At 41.2% G+C, this 24,971-nt stretch overlaps 1 protein-coding gene across 3 annotated transcripts in view; it reads left to right on the forward strand.

The window, feature by feature from the left end:
- Ccdc191 (coiled-coil domain containing 191) overlaps positions 1-24,971 on the forward strand; it is a 71,899-nt gene that overhangs the window by 24,110 nt on the left and 22,818 nt on the right. For all 3 annotated transcript variants that reach the window (XM_031363939.1, XM_031363940.1, XM_031363937.1), the window contains 2 exons: positions 13,583-13,773; positions 22,356-22,605. In XM_031363939.1, the coding sequence (XP_031219799.1) occupies positions 13,583-13,773; positions 22,356-22,605 (441 nt within the window). The remainder of the gene's footprint in view (positions 1-13,582; positions 13,774-22,355; positions 22,606-24,971) is intronic.

The following is a 24,971-nucleotide window of genomic DNA, read 5'->3' on the forward strand; positions in this document are numbered from 1 at the left end:
AACTTTTATAGAAACAATAACTAATGATTTTCTAAAGCTTTTAAATTTTTAATTTTAGTTAAAGGAAGCTTAATTTTGGATGATGGTTTCAGAGGGCTCAGTTCATGACCCCAGGCACTAGTAGAACATCATGGCGGCGGGAGCATTTGGTAGAAGACAGGAGTTCACAGCACAGCACACAGGAATCGGAGCCAGCTAGAAAATGGCCAGAGATATACCCTCAACATCCTACCCCTACTGACATTTCTCTACCTATGCCCCAACTCCCAAAATTTCTAGGCTTTCCCAAAATAGTATTACCTGCTATGAACCAAACATGCAAAACATGAGCCTCCAGGGACATTTCAGGGTCAAACCTTAACAGCTTCTCAGGTTATTTAGGCAACTTTTTCAATGAAGGGCAATTGATTAAAATATGAGTTAGGAATTATAACATATAAAATACTTGGCAGATTTGTAAATGAGATCATTGGATGAGAAAAAATAAATATGTATATTTTTTATCCTCCATAACACCTAAACTAGGGCCTCAGGCATTGCTAAAATTCATGAAAGTTAATAGAATGAATACATAAGTGCCTGGATCTAACAAGAGAAAAAGGAGTGTAGGGAGATACTAAAGGAGCTTGACAAATGTAGGAGTAGACGTATAAAGGCCCTGGAAATCAGTAACAGGAATGTGGATGTGATATGGACAACTAAGATAAAAGGAAAAAAGTAGTCAACATGAGTTATTAAAAGATGGGCATATTTCATGGCGACATCCTTGATGGATGGGTAGGAAATTATCATTATTACAATATTAAATTTTTAATCACTTTTAGTTTCAGAAGTAGAAGGAAGTGAAGGGTTTGGATTAATATTTTGAGAAAGACTTAACTCTTAGATTCTGTATCCTTCAAGAGATATATGTAATTAGTAGGTGTTTCTATAACAACAGTAAAGATTCCTAATAAAAAAGTAGAAAATGGGCCAGGCATGGTGCCTCATGCCTTTAATCCCAACACTTGGGTAGCAGAGGAAGGTTGATCCCTGAGTGTGAGGCCAAGCTGGTTCACATATTGAATTCTAAGACAGCCAGAGCTACACATGCACACACACACACACACACACACACACATACACACACACACGGGGGGGGGGGGTAACTGGAGCGATGCCTCAGTATTTAACAGCATGGACCGCTCTATCAGAGGTCCAACTTTAATTCTCAGCACCACATGGTGGTGCACAACTCTGTAACTCTAGTTCCAGGGGAGCCCACACCCTCTTCTGTGCTTCACAGGCACCAGGCATGGAAGTGGTATGTAGATATTGTAGTGGTTTGAATATGCTTGGCCCGTGGGAATGGCACTATTAAGACTTGTGGCCTTGTTTGAATAGGTATGGCCTTTTGGAAGAAGTGTGTCACTGTGTACATGGACTTTAAGGCTTTCTTTGGTCAGGCTTTTCCCAGAAGTGGAAGAGAGTCACTGGCTCCTAACTGCTCCTGGCTGCCTGTGGGAAGACAGTCTTTTCCTGGCTGCCTTTGGATAAAGATAGAGAACTCTTGGCTCCTCCAGCACCATGTCTGCCTGGATGCTGCCATGCTTCCTGCCTTGATAATGAACTAAACCTCTGAAACTGTAAGACAGCCACAATTAAATGTTTTCTTTCTAAGAGTTGCCTTGGTCATGGTGTCTCTGCACAGCAGTCAAAATGCTAAGACAGACATAAACTCATAAAATAATAAAAGAAAATAGGGAAATAATTTATAGTCATGGGCATCTTGAAAAGGCACAAGGAAAGCATGCCATGATAGCTTAGCAACCAGGCAGAAGTAAGACATGTATTTCCTAAAAATTTAAAAACTGCAGTGGATTCTATTCTACAGTAAACATCCTATGTATTGTAGATATACTGAATGTTTTAGATGGAATTGCAGAGTTAACAGTAGCAACAGTAGTAGCCCCTTTAAATCTGGTTGCTTTACTTGAAAAGGACATGTCAGTATGTTTAGAAATGTGACAACATTTGAATAAATGGTCCTTGTTTTGCCACAGATTACACTTGATTTTTTTTTTTTTTTTTTTTTTTTTGCTCATACATTGTGATGTTTAAGGTTCTATTTTGAAGATTGCTTTCGGTGTTCAGAATACATACAAAAATTATCTAGACAGTATTTGAATCCCTGCCACCAGCCTTCCCAGTGTTTAGCAAGTCTTGTGATCAATCTAAGAAATTGGTACCACTGAGAAAGACCATGTTATAAAGTCACTCACATTTCCACTGACACTCTTTTCCTATCCTAGGACTCATACCTGGAATTGGTGATGCGCTTCTTAGTTTCCTCATTATGTGACAGAGCTTTGGTCTTTTCTTGCACTCATAAACTTGTTTTATTTGTTTGTTTGTTTGCTTGCTTGCTTGCTTGCTTGCTTTGGTGGTTTGTTTAAGAGAACTGGTTAGACATTTTATGACATCTTTCTCAGTTTAGGGTGTCTCATGTCTCTTGCTTGGAATGAGATTTTCAGTAAGGATACCATGAAGAATGATATGGTGCCTTTCCCTACTTGTCAAGCAGTAGATAATTGTTGAGCACTTAATCTAACATGTGTCTCCTGAGTTCCTCCATTAGTCACTATTATCCTTACATAATTGACAGGAGAGATTGTAAACATATGTGAATGTCCTGTTGTTGCCCTGTCACTCAGCAGTTGGAGCATCTCATGGTAGATCCTGCCTACAGTCCTGTTAGTGTGCTATTTGCCTAGTGCTGGTTTTGTGTTTCCCCCTATTGCTCCTGTATGTATTGTCTTAAATTCTACAAGAAAGAACTGGCCCTTCTCTTGCTTATTTGCTTATTGGTTTGTGTAATGATTGATTTTATTCAGTAGGGACTCATTGATTTTGATTTTTCTCTGGGTTATACTATTGTTTATTTTGTAGCTCAAAATGTCCCATCTTTGGCCTTTGAAATAGCTTTCAGGTGGCCTTCTTTGCCTTTGAGCATACATCCATTCTTTTTCAGGCATTTTTAATAGCATCACAAGATACTCCAGGTTCACTTGCATTTTCTCTGCCATAGTGCTGTAGTCAAAAAATCCTGGTTCCTTTTATGGGAGAATGGTCTTTAGAAACAAATTAAGACTACTGTGGGCACTGCTTCTGGAGGGCCATTGTTTTTATACCCATTGTGTTCTTCTTAGCACATAGAAGTAGGAAATATACTTCCTGTTTATATCTGTCTTTTCTCTCCCCCCATCCCTCTCTCTCTGTCTCTCTGTCTCTCTTACCATATATATATGCAATCATACTGAATATATATATACACACACACACACACACACACACACACACACACCATAATGTAATACCTCTAATTCCAGTACAACAGTACAGGGATGGGAGTTGTATTACCCCTCCCCTTCCCTTATTTGTAATTTGTATTTGAACTGTCTGAATTTGTATTGTCATTGTGAATTCATAATGACATTTTTTATGTAGTCTAGGTCCCCCCTCTACATTTGTAGCACTTTCCCTTGACAATAAGAAAGCTGGCTTATTTATCTGCATTCTATTGACTTGTACTTTGATCCTACTTTGCTATAAAAGTCGGTTGAGAATTGCTAATCTAAGAGCTGAGTGTGATAGGGAACTGGGTGTGACAGGGCATACCTATGCTCTCAACACTGGGGAGGAGGACTAGGAGAATCAGGAAGTAGTTTTACTTTTAGCCTTATAATTTTCAGTCAAAATATTATTTTTCCAACATTACTTAAGTTCATCTCTCCCCTTCAGTATGATTGCATTGTTTATTATGATATGGATCTCAACCCTCTTTCAATTTCTGTAGTAAATGTCTAAAATCCAGTAAGATCTGCCTACCTGACTCCTCATACTTTTACATAGACATGGCTGGAAATAGGCTCGTCTTCAGTAAATTTCAGCACAGGTCTGGTTCCTCATTCCTGCCCAGTTCTAAAGGAGCCCAAAGCTGCCTTCACTGGCCACAGGTGAATTAGAGGAATGCCCAGTGACTCACGTCAGGGCCAGATAACAGCTTGTGTGCTCAGAATATTTCACAGCACAGTCCTGATAGAGATACTCATATAGAATATTATCAGGGAAATCTCTTTCTAGAAGTTGCTCCTGTTTAGGTCTATCATTTCTTGTGCTTTGATTTTGGATTTTTATTGTACCTATAAATTCTTAACATCTCATTTAGCCATTTATTTAGTTAGTCTGCTTTTTTTTTTTTTTTCTAGACAGATTTCCTAGGGTAGCCCAGACTAGCCCAAGGCTTGCTGTGTAACCTAGGCTGGGCGTGGACTGAAAGCAGGCCTCTTGCCTCAGCTGCTCCAGTGCTAGTGGCCACATAATGAACAAACTCCTGAGAGGAGCTGGGCTCTGCTGTTAGCACAGGCATTCAGCTTACATCCTCTTCCCCATCTCCTCAGCTTTCCCCTTCACTGTGTCAGAAGCTTGGTTTTAGATAGCAACTTTCCTCCAGTAGAGCCTCTCCTATTTCCTCTTTGATCTGGCAGTGAAATCTCTCTGGGAGATTCAGCAATTCACGTGTCATAGCTAATTAGCAGAAACAACATGGGATTAACCATGAAATTCTTAACACTGTTTGGAAAGTGCCTTCTTAATTCTCTATTCTGAAATACGTTTTTGTTTAATAAGATTAGAAACTCTGTGATCCCTTCTGTTTGGGAAAGTCTCAGAGAACAATGGGAATGGGGTGCTATTAGCCTAAATCTGCCTTCTCTGGGGAGAAGGTTTTGATTGGCTTATTTGGTTAGGTTTTTCTGCTAGAGGGTAAAATAATAATGACCCACAGGAATCATTGTTAATATTATGCCTGTGGCTTAGAGCCTTCCAAAAATCCATCCTAAACTAGACCAAGAAAGCATGGTGATATATGGGGGGAAAAACCTATATATTTTTTTTCCTGCCAGGATGCTGGAAACTGTAGTTAAGTGCCTCATTTATACAGCATGGTTCCTTTCCAAAGATCTTGCTAGTATCAGAAGGCCTGCAGAGCAGTGAAGTAAAGCCATTTCTGGAGTGACACAGCCACTGTCCTCTCTGCCTTGCCAGGGAGGGGGCCTCTTTGAAAATTAAAGTGCAGAGAGAGAGCTGCAAAATGTGTGCAGTGCGAGCCTGGCGAGCCTGGCGAGCCTGGCGAGCCTCTGCCTCTAGGTTATTGCCAAAGGCACTCTATGGAAGATAGTTTTGACATGCTTGAGGTATGGCTCACTTCTATGTATCAACTTTATAGAAAATCCCCACTAAAATTTACCAGGAGGTTTCTTTCTTGTTGTTTGGTTGTTTGGTTGGTTTTTGTCTCACCTTATGAATAACCCAAATTGTCCATTCTCATGAGAGGTCCAGAGCTTAGAGCCAGTGTCCGTCCTTCCAAAGCACTGTAAGAGGTTCCTATTCTTCAAAAGTGTTTGTTTCCAATGTTGGATGGTAAGCCAAAGCCTCACACAGTCTCGGCAGATAATCTACCAATACCTAATCTTCAGTGTGCTTGTTGTTGTTTGTTTTGTTGTAAGAAGATACTGATTGAAATCTGTTTTTAAGAATTAAGGAGAGCCGGACAATGGTGGCGCACACCTTTAATCCCAGCACTTGGGAGGCAGGGGCAGGTGGAGTTCGAGGATAGCCTAGTCTACAGAGTGAGTTCCAGGACAGCCAGGGCTACACAGAGAAACCCTGTCTCAAAAAAAACAAAACAAAAACAAAAAAACAAAAAAAAACAAAAAAAGGAATTAAGGAGAAAGCCAAGCAGTGGTGTAGCACACACCTTTAATCCTAACACTCAGGAGGCAGAGGCAGGTGGATCTCTGATTTTAAGGCTAGCCTGGTCTATAGAGCAAGTTCCAGGACAGCCAAAGCTACGCAGAGAGACTCTCTCTCTCCAAAAACCAAAAACCAAAAACCAAAATAAAATAAGGGGAAAGCCTATTGCATAAATTCAGGCCATTCTCTAAGAATTTACAGAATAGAATAATTTTTTTCTTAAACACGAGACATTTCTGGTGAATATTTATAAAAATCTCCTTAGGTGAGGACAGTGACATCACTCACTGTGTTACTGTTAAACTACCCTGGAGCTGAAACAAGCATTTGTCTGCTGTTCTCTGAGGTAAAATGTATTCCCAGCATAGTTTATGTGTGTAAGTACCCGGGAGAAGGTGAAGCAGAAAGTAGGGACTAATGGAGCTATGAGAGTATCTCAAAGGAAAAGAGAAGGCCGTGGGGAGTGATGGTCAGCCTTCATAAAGACATCTTGAGTTCTAGTTCAGGCTAGGCTGGGAAAGGAGCCCTGTTCTACAGTGATCAGGCAATAAGCTCCATTAGTGTAAGACTAACCAGTGACTTTCTGAAAGTCTACAACACAGAATAAACTATTCAATAAATACAATATATATTGTTATGGGAACTTCCTAACAGCATTCAGATTTTACCAAACGTCTTTATGTTATCTATACATGTTGAAACATTTATGGATAAAATGTTACAGTGTCTAATATCTGGGAGTTTATACTCTGCAGGTGAGGAAAAGGTGTAGGAAGACAGATGAAGCCTCTGATTCTCAGTCGTCTTGTTAAGTTGTAAAGCTGGGTAAAGGCTTATTCTTTTGCTGTGCTTTTGGATATGCTTATTAAATCTAAAACCAAGGGTTGTAAAAAAAATAAATAAGTATAAAAGAAGAAAGAATGAAACTGAACATAGAAGTGTCTCCTGGTAGAGGCATTCAGGCCTCCAGAGTTTTCCATGGATTCTGACAGCGAGTGGCTTATCACTCTGTCCTGGAAACCTGATAAGTCAGTTAAGGGATCTAGATAATTGGTGGGGAGGGCGGAGTCATGATTCCTTTTCTTTCAGGGGTGGGGAGGCAAACCAATGAACAGAGGAGCAGGATTGGGCACTGGGCACTGGGCACTTCTCCCTTCTAGACTGTAAGCCGGGTCCCTGCTGCAGACTAATGTTGCTGTGGGAAAAGAGCCTTTTCAAGGCCCAGGTTCTTTGTAGCTCCTGCTGTGCCTTCCCAAAGGAAAACGTGGCAAGGAAGATTTCCTCCAGTTGCAGTGTGGGATGTCTGTTCCTTTCAGAATGGGAGCAGAAAGAAGTCCCTAGGGTGTTTGTGGGAGGGCAACCTTCTCCCTGACATTTGAACCTCAGCCAAGTCCCCTAGACCACGGGTTGCACCACAGTTAGTTCCATTCAGCAAAAATAAATTGTAAACTTGTTGACATTTTTGTCCTCTTTACAATTCATTGTTTACTTTCCATGACAGAGAATTTTGATGCAATTATCACTGAGCTTTCTGACAAAAGGGAACTAGCTAAGGAATTTTGATGAGTTACCCACTTCATTAATCAGAACAAGCATCTCTAGTGACAGGGTTAGAATTACAATGAAGATTAGATAGCAAATTGCAGTTCCATGTAGTGTCAATCATCCACAGTGACAGCGGTGTGATTACACTTCAGGGAAGAGCTTTTCTTGCCAGCAAAACGAGGGCAACTCCAGTGCAGGTAATAAATTTAGCAGGGTGGGTTGTCATTTCTTCCCTCTAGTGGAAACCTTAAAAACCAAATGCTGTCTTGTGGAAGATTTTAGGGGGAAGACAGCATTTCACTTTAAAACTTCTCACATTGTAGAATTGTATTTGAAGAATTATTATAGCTACAAACTTAGGTACAGTTCATCCCCATCCCCATCATGATTTTCTCTGGTTCATTTACCATATCAAGCCTGTAATAAACAGATGGTAAAAGCTACAGGGAGAACATGTGATTATATGGACACCATCAACAACCAAAATCCGATACAGAAACAAATGTATTAAGAAAGAAAGGGACCGGCAGTGATAGCACACACCTTTAATCCCAGCACTTGGGAGGCAGAGACCGGCAGATTTCAGAGTTCAAAGCCAGCCTGGTCTACAGAGTGAGTTCTATTACAGCCAGGGCTACACAGAGAAACCCTGTCTTGAAAAAGAAAAAAAAAAACCAAAAAACCAAAAAGAAAAACAAAACAAAAACAAAGAAATGGAAAGAGGTCATGTTAATTACCTGGCTAGTAAAACTGGCTTAAACAGAATGCATTGTTCTTCCACCTCAAGTGTGCCTTTAAGAGCAAGGGGCTAGAGCACTGTCTTAGCGTTTTACTGCTGTGAACAGACACCCATGACCAAGGCAACATGGCCCCTTTGTTCTATTACATTATCACCAGCTTTCTGCTTTCCATCTCCTTCACTGCCTAAGCTTGGCTGTGCTAGATCTTGCTCTGTAGATTGACCATGAACTCAGAGATCTGCATGTATGTCTCTGAGGATTTAATCTCCTGGGATTAAAAGTGTGTAGCACCATGCCTGGTGGGATCTTTCCCCAAGGTCACTACTCCTTAATTCAATGTAATATCCTTGAACACAAGTTCAGCACCATTTCACTTCCTGGTACCCCTTTAATACCCAAACCACATATTTTATATTTTTCATTTCTCAGCTTGTTCCTTTTCATTAAAACACTCTTCATAAAAATGAACTTTAGTAACCACACAAAAGAATTTATACCAGACTGTTTTGAGATTTCCTTTGTCAAAGCAATTAATCTAAATCTCTTCACCTTAGCCTCAGGCAGACTCCTCAGACAATGGCAAAAAGCAGCCACATTCTTCACACAAATACCACAACAGTCTCTACGAAACATACTGAAATTGTTCTCCACTGACACTTCATGGGCCAGGTCTGCACAGTTCAAGTCACTTTCAGCAACAAAGTCTTCCTTATTCCTACTAAGATAGCCCATTAAGCCCCACTTAAAGGATTCTACTGCTTTCCATATCCAAAGCCCTCAAATGCACAATGGTTAGGCCTTTCACAGCAATACCCTACTCCCTAGTACCAACTTCTGTCTTAGTTAGCATTTTACTGCTGTGAATAGACACCATGACCAAGGCAACTCTTGCAAGGACAACATTTAATTGGGGCCAGCTTACAGGTTAAGAGGTTTAGTCCGTTATCATCAAGGCAGGAACATGGCAGCATGTGTAAGAGGAGCTGAGAGTTCTACATCTTCATCTGCTAACAGGATACTGGCTTCCAGGCAGCTAGGATGAGGGTATTATAGCCCATACCCACAGTGACACACCTATCCCAACAGGGCCACACCTTCTAATGGTGCCGCTCCCTGGGCTGAGTTTATACAAACCATCACAAGCACCATTATAGCTCTAGACTGTCAGGAGAGACAGGAGCAGCAGGCAATGTACTGGGGATTTGAGGATGACCTTTAATCCTCATCATCTTGCCTGGATTTAGGATGAATTAGGAGACACACCTGTGAGGGACTTTGCAAAGATGTTTACTGGAGGAGGGAAGACCCACTGGAAATGTGAACAGTACCAGACCACATAAAAAAGAGAAAGCCAGTGTAGATCAGCATTCATCCCTCTCTGCCTCCTGACTGTGGATACCATGTGGTTGACTTCAAACTGTAACTTCTGCTAGACCCTTGTACCTGGCCTCCTTTCCCAGCCATGATAGACTGCGCCCTTGAACCTAGAGCCCAGGCAAACCCTCCCTTAAATTGCTTTTGCCAAGAATTGTCTCAGCAGTAAGAAAAATGACAAATACCAGAGTGAAGGGAACAAATAGATGCTATCTGTGGAAGCATGACACTTCTTCTTGTCCCTTCTAAGTTAAATGAGAGGACTGGGAGCACATTCCTTTTACCAGAGTCGTCTTCAAGACATTTATCAGACTCATGTTTAACTAAGTAATATTTATTATGGATAAAGAATAACTAAGCAGCGATCCTTGATTCACTCTTTATTTTTTAATCTAAGTTTTAATAAGATTGCCTTTGAGCAAGCAGAGGGAAAATCCCAAATGCAAGTTTATTTCAAAAAAGCAGGGCTCCAGGCATCTGTCATGGAGCTGTTGTTAGCTTTTGCTGCAGTCAGGCTCACACCACACCCTGGAATCCTGCCCTCTGCTCCCAGGGTCTCAGCCCTGGGACAGCAAAGGGACATACTGACTTTATAGGCTCTAATTTTGATCTCCCACACTCAGTTAAGTTTCCAGAGATGTCATATCATAGTAGGCTATATGTAGTTTTCATTCAATTTCAAAGCAGAGAGTGTACCCCTTCACTGTTAGGATAGATTAATTAATTACCTATAGATTAGAGACATCACCCGGATGCCAGAATGTTTGAGTTTTGGCCTTGGGGTTAACACCAATGCTTTACTTTGTGAATTCAATTATCCAGCAATTTCTACCTAAAGTTTTAATTCAGTGAGTTGAATCACAAGAATGGTTACAATTTCTATTTTATCATAATGATCTAAGAATGAATAAAATAGCACATATAGAACAATAGAGGGCTAGAGGTGTAGCCCGGTTATATGTTATTCCTTATGTGCATAGTCCTGGGTTTAATCTCTAGCACCAATAAACAAACAAATAACCAGACAATTAAAAATGTAATAGTGTATACAAGTTACTTTGAACTTTATAACAAGAGTGACATAAAAATCCAAGGAAATGATCTGGAGAGATGGTCAGTCATTAAGAAAGAATACTGTCTGCTTTTCCACAAGACCTGGGTTAGGCTCAAATGGTACACAGACATACATGTAAGCAAAGCAGCTATACACATAAAATAAAAATTCCAAAAAATATTTATAAAGAAGTAATATTAATTATCAAGTTAGATTATGTTTGTACTATTTCACCATAAAATATATATGACCCAGGAGATGAGAGATTAAATACAGCTGTATATAGATTGTTTCACTGAGTCAACCAGGAGGAATTTGCTCCCCTTCTATTTTTATTTCTGTGATCTAGGACTTGAACCCAGGATCTTGCACATGCCAATGTAAGATCTCTACCACTGAACTACATCCCCAGCTCAAGAGGAAAATCTTAGTGAATATGGTAAATAAGCTCAGGATATTTCCTTTTGATAGTGGCACATATTAACAAAGCTGCTGTGTCCTGGGGCTAGAGAACTAGCTTAGTGGTTAAGAGTACTTGTGCTTTCGGAGGACCTGAGTTGGGCTCCCAGGATCTACATGGTAGTTCTCCGTGATCCTTAATTCCTATTCCAGGGGATCCATTCTCTACTTCTGAGGTCCTTGGGCACCAGGCACTCTCATGGTGCACATATATCCATGGAGGCGATATACTTATACACTTAAATCTAAAAAATATTTGGAGATGGTATATTCTGTAAGATAGAGAAGCAAATAATGATGGGAAAAAGGAAAGCAGCCCCTCAGCTTGGCCTCTGTGTGTCCCCTTGTTATGGGTGAAGGCAAACCCTTTGTACACCAAGTCTGTCCTCCCTCCTCTTCTTATGTACGTTTGAGTTGAAAACATGTCCTCATTTGAAGTGATACAGATGGAATAAGGGCTTGATTTATGTTGTTCATAGTTTCTCCTGATGAGGTATTACAACCCTGTGTGTTGATCTAAACGGGAATTTAACTGATATCCTGAATAGAAAAAGAATTCTCGCCAAGTAATATATTTCCAAGAAGTCTAGCATACGTTTATTTATATTTTATTGGTCTTTTATCATTTTTTATTTATTATTATTATTGTGTGTGTGCATGGTATGTGGAGGTGGACATTCGTATAAAAGTCAGAGAATGACCTGGTTAGTTTTGTTGTCAACCTTACACACCTTGAAGAATTGCCTTCATCAGATGACCTGTGGGCATGTCTATGAGGCCTTTTCTTGATTGTTGATTGATGTAGGAGGGCCCATCCTACTAAGGGCATTGCCATGCCTAGGTAGGTGTGCCTGGGCTGATAAGAAAGGGAGCTGAAAGTGAATGTGGAAGGAAGCCGACTGGTAGCATCCCTCCATGTTCTCTGCTTCAACTCCTACCTCCAGGTTCCTGCCTTGGCTCCTCTCCATGACAGACTGTCATGAGTAAGCTAAGGAAGCCCTTTCCCCTGTGCTTTCAGTTGTGACATTATCACAGCAGCAGAAAACAAGCCAGCACTGAGGACGGTTTTGTGAAGTCAGTTCTCTCCTTTTGGGGGTTCTGAGAGTAGAATTCAGCTTTTTAGGCTTGCAGGTTGAGTGCCTTTACATAGCAGAGGCATCCTACTGGCCCATCTTTTATTTCTGTTTTCCATTTCCCTATTACCTTCCAAAAGTAAATATTAAACTTTGTTTAAAACTCCCAAACTGAAACACAATGGCAGGTGTGGAGTAAATGCTGAAGTAGCACCTCTTAAGTGTTTTAAAAGAAAAAAGCAGCTGGGCAATGGTGGTACGTGCCTTTAATCCCTGCACTTGGGAGGCAGAGGCAGGTGGATTTCTGAGTTCGAGGCTACCCTGGTCTACAGAGTGAGTTCCAGGACTGCCAGGGCTACACAGAGAAACCCTGTCTTGAAAAACCAAAAAAATAAAAAATAAAAACAAAAATAAAGAAAGAAAGAGAAAAGCAAAAAGCAGTGAGTTAGCCTGTAGCTTTCCCATAAAGTCACTTCCTGTGAGGTTGCTTTCTGTTTGATCTCATACTTTAGAGTCCCTGGACAGGTTTGTCATTCCCAGCTAAGGGTCCTGTGCCCTCTCAGTAGTTCCACAGTTTCATGGAAATCAGTAAGCCAGAGATCCTGCTAAAGTTTTGGGGAGAGCTTGGCTGAAGAATGCGAAGCTCACTGGAAAACATGGGAGGAGCACGTGCAGCTGGGGAAGAGTTGGCCATAGCCTAACTGTGGGACATAATCCTGAAGTAGGCAGGGCAGGGGCAGCAAGTAAAGACAGGGAAGTTAATATAAAGACAGGGAAATGTGACGTTGTGTGGTTGGTGCTGATGCTAAGAAATGATAGCAAAGGGCTCTAGAAAGAACAGAATGGTTTTGTTTGTTTATCTGTTTGTTTTTACGAGGATGAGTATATAGACAAGAACTGGGTGGCAGTGATTTTTCTCCTCAGACCTGGATCCTGAGTAAAGCATGCTCTGGAGGCTTGAAACATTTATGTCTAATTTGCTGTTGGCTACGTAGGCACATGAGGGCTGGAAATCTTTAGGCCAACTCATCAAAACTCTAGTAACATGATTAGTGGTAGTCAAGATAAACTAGTCATTTTTAACTGTCCTGTTTTCAAGGAACAGGCCCCATTCTGTTACTTGTGTTCACTCATGTAGCACATGAGTGGTGCTTGAGACGGGATTGAACTAAAGACTTAGTATTTGAAGTTCCCAAGACATCCTAGTGGGGTAGGTCTTAGTGGAAGCAGCTCTCCCAAGCGTCTTAAGGCCTCTAGTTCCTGCCTAAGATATGAGCTGCTATCCCAGTTTAACACAGGACCAGTGCCTTATAATGAGAATTAAGTATTTTATTTTGTAATTTCGGTATTTTAGTTTAAGGCCTGAAGTACCTCTGATTCCCATAAACATGAAAGAATCGAGCTTTGTTCCATTCCGTCAAATCATAAGTAATGTCTGTGTGTGATTCGTGCGATGAGGACATCTGAGGACAGGGCTGTCAGTGTGGCATACTTGAAACACAACAGCTGATTGGTGGTGATTTTCCAAATCTTTCCACTTGCAGTGTCAAAAACGGTATTTCTCTGCCTGGCACAAGCTGATTCTGGATCATAGGATTAAGTTGGGGAAAGCGGGGACCCTATCTGACTGGAAGCTTCAACTGAAGGTCCTGAGAGCCTGGAGAGACCATACACGATCCCAGAAGTTGGAACGGGAGACCAAAGCCTTGGAAAATGACCTTAGGGAAGAAAACAGGTACCATTATTTAGATTCTGAAAATCCTTCTGGTGTACATCTCAAGGGCATCTTCCCTCTGAAGAGCCTGAAAATCAACTTCAGAAATGCTGTCCACTAGAATCATCTTATGATACAGTGTCCTGGTCTTCTATGTTACCCAAGCTAGAAAGGTATAGCTGAAAACTAGAAGTGAAGCAGATTATCAGTTGTACTAGTGGAGCTCATTCCCTTTCTGTAAAGGAAAGATAGGGCTTCTAATGCTAACAGCAGCACTGCGCCATGTACCATCTCACAGTTCGGAAGAGAGAGTTTGCTTTATATGCCAATAAATCTCATTGATAGAATCACTGTCTGTACATAGAATGTTAATTAAGGACACAGGGAGCATCCATCTGGGAGGGCCAACCTGCCAAGAGTGATCCTCCCACGCTGCTGTCTTTTGTTCCACACCTTATTTAGAGGTTTCTGATGCTTTTATACCAAGTCCCTCTTTACTGGTGCTGTGTCACACAGAATTTATTGTCAAATAAAGCTTTTTTATTTTATTATCTTAAAATTAAATACATTTTCCCTTTTCAAAGTTTAACTTTACATGCAGTCACTATGTGTGTGTGTGTGTGTGTGTGTGTGTGTGTGTGTGTGTGTTATTTGTGTTTTGTTGTTGTTGTTCCATGGTGTTGACCTCAGGGCTTCACATGTGCTAAATGCATATTTTACTACTGGCATACACACCCACAGTCCATAACGTTTTTATTCTAGAATCAATGTCACCTAGGTTGAAGGAAACATTATGTTCTTATGCGTAATCATTAATGACAACTCTGTCATCCATTCTGGATGAAAAATTAAGTGTGTATGTGGAAGAGTGGTTACATTGAGAGGCATAGCTGCACAGCCGTATGATGGCATCAACCCTGGGAAGTCATGTAGGTGTTTGGTACATGGTCCTTTGCCCGATGTGAGAAAAACAGTATCCAGGGACAGTGCAGGTGTTCAGCAGTGTTGTATGGTGAGGAATTATGTTCCCTTCTGATGCCAAGAAAGCAGAGCAAAACGGTCGCTGGCCGGGTCGGTGCCTCAGGCTATAGCAGGCTTCATTGGGATGCAAGTGTAGGCAACTGGTTTGGCTGGAGATAACCAGCCATGCGGCCTTCAAGTCCACCAGCTTCTGAGAAGCTGCTCTGCTTGCTTGCTTGCTTGCTTGCTTGCTTGCTTGCTTGCTTGCTTGCTCTCTGTATTTCTTTATTTTTAATCTGTGTGTTTTTGTGTGAGCCCATATGAGTACACGTGTACCACATGCATGCAGAAAGCCTGTAGAAGCCCTGGAGCTGGAGTTAATGGGTGGTGTGAGCCACCCTGTGAGTGCTGGGAACTGAACCAAGGTCTCCATGCTATGTCAATCAGTTGTCCTCCCTACCTTTAAAGGATTATTTATGTTATGTTTATTTTATGTATTTTGTCTGTGTGCATTTATGTGTATTGTGTATCCCCTGAGCCTCTCCAGCCCCCATGGGAAGCTTCATATGCCAGGACAAGGGGTTTTGGTATTACTCAGCTATAAGGTGAATTTCTAAAGCTTTTCTAGCAAGAGGATGACACTTTTATTCCATATGCTGGGGTACATCTCTGTGAAAAGGACCAGTGGAAACAACTCTCCTTTAATCTGTTTCCAGAATCCCTGGACCTTGTGGTTGGTGTGGGGACTGGGGTGACAGCGTACTGAAATACTAACTGATGTGAAGTTTGCTGGGTAAAGAATGTAAACTGGAGACTGTGTAAGGGCACAGAGTGGAAAGTGAAATGGTAAAGTTAAAAGCTGCCTTCAAGCATCGTGTGCCAGAAGAAACTTGTAGAAGAAAAATCTGGGGAACTCAGGATTCCATTCTAATTAAACAGTTTAAATAGAAAAGCACTAAATGGAGATTTCGTAATAGTATAATGTGCCAATTTTTTTTTAAGATCTCAGAACTTTTAGTCTGGTATCTGAATTATTTTCAGGTGTCTATTTTTAAATGTTCAGAATGGGTACTAAAAATTTTTTAACTGCTGAAGTTAGAAAATATTTAACTTATAATGTTTTTTTACTATAAAACCTTAGAACAAAAACTATCCTAAAGCAGGATGGCACCTTAGGATTGTCATCCAGCCCCTTGTCTCACGGAGAAGGAAAAGAAAGCCTGAACGTAGATGTGTCTTGCAAAAAGCCACGTGGAGCAAGTGTGTGAGAGCCTTCTCCTCTGGACTCCTGACTCAGAGCCTTTTCCAGACAGTTCTGCCTCTCATTTAAGCCAAAGAGCATCTTAGCTGTGCTTTCCTAGGCCAGCGATGGTTTTCTGCTATACTGGAATTTGCTTTAGATTGTGATGTAAAAACTGAGAGCTGTCAGACAGTGGTAGGGGCAGAGGGGGTGACACCCAGCGGGGGTCTTGCCCTTCTCAAAAGAGAAGGGGAAGGCAGAATGGGGGGAGAACTTGCATAAGGGGGTGCTGGGAGGAGGGGAAGGGCTGATACTAGGTTGTAAAATGAATAAGTAAATTTTTAAAAAAAGAGAAAGAGAGAGAGACAGACAGACAGACCAAACAACCAAGTGTCAGATGATGTGAGAAATGAGTGAGAGGGAAGGAGCTGTTCATGCAGAGCTGTCTGAGTCCTCAGCTCTCTGCACATTGAGTTTGGTCCTAGACACCCTTGTAGGACATTTAGAGCCCAGCCATCTTCTTTGGGCCCACTGGGGTTTCTCCGCATCCAGTGTCCTTGAATGGACACTGACTACAGTGAAGGGTGAGCCAGAAAATAAAAGAAGGCTCTGTTGCTTCCTGAGTTTAACTGGATGGAGTCTTCATGCTCTGGGGAGAACAAGTAGAGTGGTCACTCACATGGGAGCTTACGGCTCACCCACTGACAGGACACAGCTGATGCTGTGGCTCATGGCAGGATACTGTTGAAGTCCACATCCCTGATTTCTGCACCCACAATTGTTTTGTTCTCTGAGGTATCTCCTCATGGCCTGCTCCCCTGCAGGGCCCAGCCTCGTGGACTTTCTTCTCTGTTCTTCCCACTTGCTCGCTAAAGCAACAACAAATCCCTCTCTTCTTATTCATAATTTAGTAACCTCCTTTGCTTTCTGAGCCTATGCACAGTCTCACCTCCACTTCTAGGGTTCATGCACTTATTCTACAAATGCATCTGGCTTTCCCTAATAGGAATTGTGGTCACTCTATTTCCATCCATCTCTTTTTTTTTCAGAAGTAGTGTTGGGTTAGGAGTGATGGTGCATGCCTGCAACGCTAACATTTGGGAAGAGAAGGCAAGATGATCAGCAGCTGGAGGTGATCTTTAGCCCATAACCAGCTTGAGGCCAACCTGGCTTACATGAGACTAGTAGTCCCCGAAAAGTAAAATGAAATAAAAATATGCTTCTTACTGTAACTAATGGTTTTATTAAACTTCAATATAATATCATACTAGAATTTCAGCACAACAAACATTTCCACATTTAATTGCTGAGGTAATAGAACAACACTCTGTCTCTTAAGTCTTTGACATTGTGGCATTGAAATTAGCATATTCACTTTCACAGGTTTGTTCCATAGCTCCTGTTCCCTCTCCCTCTTCCTTGAATTTTTAGACAGCTCCACAGGAAACCAAGAATAAGCAGGGCTTGTTTCAGTATGTGCCAGCTCTTCTTGAGTCCTGCTTCCTTGCTTTCTCTGGTCCTTCCTAGAAGGCACCTGGCCTAGGCTACCAGCTGCCTTCCTCCCCTCCTGTGCTGCAGTCCCCACAACAACCCCCTGGCCATGCCTGAACATGCCTTAGTCTCTCCCTATCATTTCTCAAGACTCCCACTTCTTCCTCCCTGTAATCTTTGATTGTCTATAATTCTTCATTTCTAACACGTCTGGGTTCAGTCTTTTTGGGGGGCCCATGTGCAGAGAGTTTCTGTTAATCATGTTCCTGCCCATCTCTGCTCACCTACATCCCCAGGTGAGTGACCATAGGCCACACAGCATATGCATCTAGTGAAGCCCGTCATTAGACCTGTCAGAGGACCAGACTTGCACTGCCTGGCGCACTTTCAAAACTCCTTTAGACAAAATTGTCTTATAATCCCTGTTCCCCTGGGGGCTACCTAGTGCATTATTGAATACATTAGCTTGCTCTTTTCCTATTCCTGCTGAACCTGCGCATCCCAAATGCAGCTGCTCCCATCACTGCTGTTTTGACGTTCTGCATCAGATTTCGGTACTTAGTCAGGTCCCTGGCATGTGGAGATGTATCCCCTCCCATTCCCTTTTGAAAAATTCAAGACCCAGGACCCACATGGTTTAAGGAGAGAAGAGACTCCTGCAAGTTTTCCTCTGACCTCCATATGCCCACTGTGTAAGCCCTACCTAAAACAATGGAAAAATTAAAGATAGTTTAATTTAGATAGTCAGTAGTCTTGCTGTAAGATAGCATTGTTACTTTATTATGGATTTCAATCTGTATTTTTACAGTTCATTTTATATAGGTAACAAAAAGAATTTTTAAAAAACCATTGGAACACTAGGCAGGGTAGAGTTCTCAACACCATTTCTAAGGGTGAATCTGAAGCTTAGAGTCTGTCGGCTACTTGCCAACCATCCCAGGTCTGCTTGCTGCTCTCCAGACTTTGAGGTTCCGGTTGCACACTTCTCACTAAAAGCACCATTAGAGGTGTTGATCCTGGGCAGCATGGCTCGCACTGGAATTCCTATTTAAATCTTCGCTGTTCTGTGCTCTTAGGTCTGTAGAGACAGCCTTTCTTTGCAGACAGTTATGTAATTATGATGATCAATGTAAACGCTCTTGCTAGAAATGTTCTGATTTAGCTCACAAGCATATTGGGGCAGGCTGTTTCCCATCAGGCACTCTGTCCTTCTGGTTACCTGGGAAGGATGTCTTAAGCCTTTGCTTCAGGTAAACTTACCTAAGCGACTGCTTCTCACTAAGGCTTTATGAAATTGGGGTGATCTCACCCCTCTTTCAGAACTAGCTGCATTTTTAGTGCGATCTTTTAAAAAGTATAGAAGTTGGTTCATATGGGATGTTGTCACTATGCCAAAATGAAATGCAGAGCAGCAGGCATGGAAACAGCCTGTCTCCCATTTCCTAGTGGCTGTCTCCGGCCCTTCCACCTTAGCTGGCAAATACAGAAATGGTGACTGCACTCCAAGGCCCCTGTGCAGCCATCATAGAGTGGGCTCTCAGCACTGGAACAAACATGCCTTTCTTCCACCCTCCCAGTCTTGATGTAGTCATAAAGATGGTGTTCCCTTTGTCTTTTGTAGTATCTAAAGGATTTTACTGGGCTGGTGAGATGGCTCAGCAGGTAAGAGCACTGACTGCTCTTCCGAAGATCCTGAGTTCAGATCCCAGCAACCACATGGTGGCTCACAATCACCTGTAAAGAGATCTGATGCCCTCTTCTGGTGTGTCTGAAGACAGCTACAGCGTATTACACCGGAGCGAGCGGGGCTATCCTGAGTTCAGTTCCCAGCAGCCACATGATTGTTCACGGCCATCTGTACAGCTACAGTGTACTCATACACATAAAATAAATAAATAAATCTTTAAAGGATTTTACTGAAGGTCCAAAGCCCAGTGCTGTTTTGGACTGTTTATGCTGTAAAAATTATGTTAGCATACCAGAGGCATCTCACACTCATCCTTGAGAAAATTGATGTAAATTTGATGTCACACTAATCAGACTCAGAAATATGCATCTTCTATCTTTAAATTTATGAATTTTCCTCACTGGAGAAAACTAGAGACATTGTGTTTGTCTCCCTACTTTTGCAGCTTAGTTTCTCCCTTCCCTGCTACTTACTGCCTCTTCTAAAATTGTATCCGACTCAGTCTCGTTAGATACTTTTTTCCATTATAGATGCATGCACATTTTATTATCACCCACAGTATACTTTTACTATAGAAACTATCTGCCAGTCACTGAGTATTTGTCAGCCATCATCAAAGAATTATAAAGATTAATTTAATATTATGATATATGCTGTTGGAAGATGTCCTGGTCACTTTTTCTGCTGCTGTAGCAAAATATCATAGGCTGAATAATTTATGTACGATAGAAGTTTATTTGGTTCCTAGTTCTTCCTTTCTTTCTTTCTTTCTTTCTTTCTTTCTTTCTTTCTTTCTTTCTTTCTTTCTATTATTATTATATGTAAGTACACTGTAGCTGACTTCAGACACACCAGAAGAGGGCATCAGATCTCATTATGGGTGGTTGTGAGCCACCATTTGGTTGCTGGGATCCGAACTCAGGACCTTTGGAAGAGCAGTCAGTGCTCTTACCCGTTGAGCCATCTCACCAGCCCTTCCCCCCCTGCCCCCCCCTCCCCCCGCTTTTTCAAGACAGGGTTTCTCTGTGTAGCCCTGACTGTCCTGGAACTCAGCACCAGACTGGCCTCAGACTCAGAAATCCGCTGGCCTCTGCCTCCCAAGTGCTGAGATTAAAGGCATGCGTCACCACTGCCCAGCTGGTTCCTAGTTTTGGGGGCTTAGAAATCCAGAACATAGTTCTGTCTTGACAAGGACAAAGAAACACACACTGGGCAGAGAGGAACTGGGGCCCTTAACATTCTCATTGGTAACCCAACTCCAAGATAAGCGCATTAGTCTTCCTGGGGGCAGAGCCTTCATGACCTGATTAGCATATTCTTTTTTTTTTTTTTTTGGCCTGGTAGGTAAGCACTGTAACACTGAGCCTCAGTCCCCAGCTCCTTAATTACCCTTCAGGACCCCAGTTCTTCATATTGTTACAGTAGGAGTTTAGTCTCCACACTTTTGGAAGGTGTGTTGAAACCATGGCAGCTGAGTTGCTTGTGTCTCAAGACTGTATTAGAACAGAAAGAGCAGTGCATTTCTGGTAGCAAGGATAAAAACTATTTGGTGAAACTTTGTCTCACTTATGTATACTTTTCTTTCATTTAACTCTACACATAATATTCTATATTAAGTTACATTGTAACTTTTTTTTCACTGTAGTTAACCAGCAGAGAAGGTCAGAAGTCAAGTAAATACTTTTTTAAAAACTATAGAAATAGGGCTGGAGAGATGGCTCATCAGTTAAAAGCACTTGATGCTCTTGTATCTCCAGATGCCCTTGGATTCAGTTTGAGATACCTACAAGTGGAGGTCACAGCCTTTCTTAATTCCAGTTCCAGGTGGATCTGACATCCTCTTCTGGCTTCAGTGGGTACTATATACATGCATATGGTCCACATATCTATTTATTTGCAGGCAAAACAGTCATATACAAAGCTAAATGAATCTTCTTTTTAAAAGCCTATAGAAAAATATTCTCCACACTCACTGACTTAAATGGTTAAGATTTTCCTGATAGGACCCTAGGGGGCATATATAATGTTTAACAGAAAAGGGCTATGGAGAACTTATGTTTACAAGCTGAAATCAAGAAGGCAAATAAATAGTATTTGATTTTAAGTCTCCAAGTGGACACCTGATTCCACATAATCAATCACATAATAATTTCCAAGGTTACAGTGATAACCATCCCCCCAGTAGGAGGTAGATACAAGAAATCTCTAGTCTTATATTCTGTGTGTGTGTGTGTGTGTGTGTGTGTGTGATATCGGCATATGTGATATTCACACGTGTGCAGATAGAAGCCCGAGGTTGCTGTCATGTGTCTTAGATTGCTCTCTACCTTATATACTGTCAAGGTCTCTTGCTGAAACCAAAGCTCTGCTAGTTGACTAGCCAGCTTGTTCTAAGGTTTTCTCCTTTCCATTTCCTGTGTTTTGAGATTACAGACAGGCTACCACACTTACCTGGTACTTCCATGGGCTCTGGGATCAGAACTACAGACCCTCCAGGTATATGGCAAATGCTGTACACGCTGAGCCTTTGCCTCAGCCCCAAGGCTTGAATTCTTGACTAGCTTCCACTGTGATGTCTCCTGGGGAAGATCCCCATGGAGGCAGACAGTAATGACCGCTCCTAACTCCAACCAGCCAGGTTCACTAATGCTTGTGAAGGTTCTGGCGCCAAAAGGAGATCTTTTTTAGGTGATGAATGAGCTCCATCAGAGCTGGAGCCTGGCCTGTGCCCTTCAAACAGAGTCATTCATTCAGGTCAGGGCTTTGGTCAATGATCCTCTTCAGTGCTTCTCTCCTTAACCAGGTCTTTAACAAGATCATCTTTAGAGTTTCACTTAGACTTTGATAAATCTCAATTATTGGCATCATATGGTTAGGTTATTGAGTTTTCTTTTAACTACCTGCCTTAGATTTCCACCCCTATCTGAATCTCTGCCTAATGCATTCTTCTTTTCGAAATAGTTATGTGTATACATAATAAAATTTAGTATGCTTTATTGAGAAGGTCGAACAGTACTATTGTGTTTTCTTCTTGAAGGTAATGTTTAGGTATCTATGCCTTTGATGAGAGTCTGCTATGAAGAATGTAAAGTAATTCCATTTAGTTTAATGTACCATGGTAAGACGGAGCATTTTAGAAACTTGCTTGACCTTATGTTTCACTTATATTATCAACTAACACTATAACTGGCTTCTTTGTTTTAATGAAAGTGCTTTGTCTCTTAGAAAACAACAGCTGGCTACTGAGTTTAACCGGAAACAAGTTCTTCGATACTTCTTTGGTGAATGGCAGCGTTGGCATGGTTCAGAAGTTATAAAGAGGGAGCTGGCTCTTGCAAAGGAACGAACTAGGAAGAAAATGAATGAGCTGCTGAAGGCAGCCTCCCTCGGGAAACTCGATTCTAAGGGGTCATCAGGGATCGGTCTTCCTGCTGAGGCAGCGGTTGTGGTGGGCCCACCAGGAAGAAGTGGAGAGGTACACTGTTCCCCTGGTGTGGGTTTCACATTTACCATGGACTTGCATCTGAGCTTCACACTCTAATAACACCTGCGGTCAGAGTGCCTTCCCTTGGCCATCCAAGGGTCAGGGCTGCCACAGTGCACAGGGGTTACCACCCATGGTTATTCTCTTGACCTGATCTATTTTTTTTCCAATAGTTATATGTAAACATTGGGCTAGCTGGAAGTTGGTAAGGACGTGATACAAAAAGGGATGTATCACAGTTAGGTGAGAGACCTTTGGAAGGAGATGGGTCAAGCACCGCTGATGGCTCTTGAGCCCCATGTGGCCTTCACACATGTCCTTTTTGGATAAGCTTGTGATGTAATGGATTTTTAATTTTTTTTCTAATAAAAAACAAGTTGTTCATACTAATTGTGACAATTTGGTAGAAGAAAATCACCAAGAATTGTTTTTTAAAGCCAGTAGTGATAATATATACATGCAATTGCAATTGCCAATTCAGCCTGGGCTTCTTAGTAAGTTCAAGGCCAGTCTGGGCTGTGTAATGAGACCATGTCTCAGTAAACAGCCAATCTATGTAACTCCATCACCTGGAGCTAACCACTGAGACCATGTCTCAGTAAACAGCCAATCTGTATAACTCCATCACCTGCAGCTAACCACTAGCGACATGGAAGTATACTTATCCATTCTTTTCCCTATCAAGGCATGTATAAATTTGTTATTTTTAATATTTTATTTTGCTTTAATTTTCCCGCAGCCAAGTCACTGAAGAAGCTAACCTGCCATAATCAGGAAAATGAAGGCTAGGCTTTGGGTTTTGTTTGTTTGTTTGAGACAGGGCCTCATATAGTGCAAGCTGGCCTAACATACACCCTGTAGCAAAGGCTGGCCTTGAACTCCTGTTCCTCTTGCCTTACTTCCCACATGTGGTAATTTGCAAGGCTGTTTTCTGTGGTGGCTTGTTTGTTTGTTTGTTTGTTTGATACAAATGTAACTATTTTGCTTTTCTATAAACACCTTTTGAATTTTCTAAACAGATCATGGTCATTTTTTGTTATTAAATATACCTTAACCATAGTTCTTCATTAAAAGTGTTTCTCAGAACTAGACCTCCTAATCAGAATTTCTGGGAATGGAGTGGTAGTAATTTAGATCTTCAGGTGGACCGGAACCTACTCTAGTTTTTATGGTCTACAGTTCTCTGCTATCACTTTGTAATGCCTACATGACATTTTATAATAAACCTAAGCTACAAGTTGTTTAACTTATGGGTGGCTGAAATTTATATTGTTTTCAGTTTGCACTATTTCAAACACTGTTTCACCAAATATCCCAGTAGTAGCTAAGTCTTTGCATACATATACATGTATATGTATGTATGTGTGTGTATATATATGTGTGTATGTGTATGTATACATATATAGTAAAGCATTATATATATATATAATACTTCGGGTAACTATTTTAAGACAGAATGTATGTTCTGTTTTTATCTTATAGTTTCTTTATCATTTGCATTTTTATTGCTAGTGAGGTTAAACATTCTTATATTGGCCATAGATATAGATATAGATATGGATGCGGAAAGGCAGGCATAGGCCACTTACCCCTTCATATTTTTAGGACTATTGATGCATACATTATTATGTGTGCTACAGACTTTTTGTCCACTTGGTCATTTGCCTTCTTGATTTGGTTCTGGAGTTTGGTGCTGTGCCCGGCTGTTCATTTTTTATGAGGTCACTCCTAATAGTTTTTCTTGCTTGTTGCACTTGTCTTGTTAGAAAACCTTAGGAAAGATTTCAGCCTCCACCCCTCTCATAGTGCTGTTAAGTACTTAACTCAGACACATAAAATTAAATTGGGCACCTGAGGGTCTCAGCCTTGCTTTATACCCTGATTACTGCAAGCAAGCAGACTGGCTTTCATCTAAGTGTAGTCTCTCAGCAAAGAAGGATCATAACAATGCTTATTGAGGCTTATGTAACATTTCAGGCCCTTCCCCCAGGCATTTTATCCACCTTTATTTCAGCTAGATAATTTTGTCTCTATTGAGACCCAGAAAAGATTTATATCTAACAAAATAGCTGAATGGAACCTTTTTTTTTTCTCCCCAAGTTCTACTGTTGTTACCTTTAAATGAAAAAAGTCAGCAAAAATATTTTTCCTGTCCAAAACAAAAAAATTACTGTATAATATACATACATTTCTATCTATAGATGCTTATATTTCAGAAAAAAAGTTTTATCAAGCAAACAATTTTGTGGAAAAACCCCACCAAGGGACTAAAATCAACCTTGTAGCTCACAAAATAAACTCCATCTTTTCTGGAGTAAAACATGAGCAAATGAAAACACAGAATCTTCAGTTAGGTG

Source organism: Mastomys coucha, unplaced genomic scaffold (assembly GCF_008632895.1).
Source record: "Mastomys coucha isolate ucsf_1 unplaced genomic scaffold, UCSF_Mcou_1 pScaffold12, whole genome shotgun sequence".
NCBI lineage: Eukaryota > Metazoa > Chordata > Mammalia > Rodentia > Muridae > Mastomys > Mastomys coucha.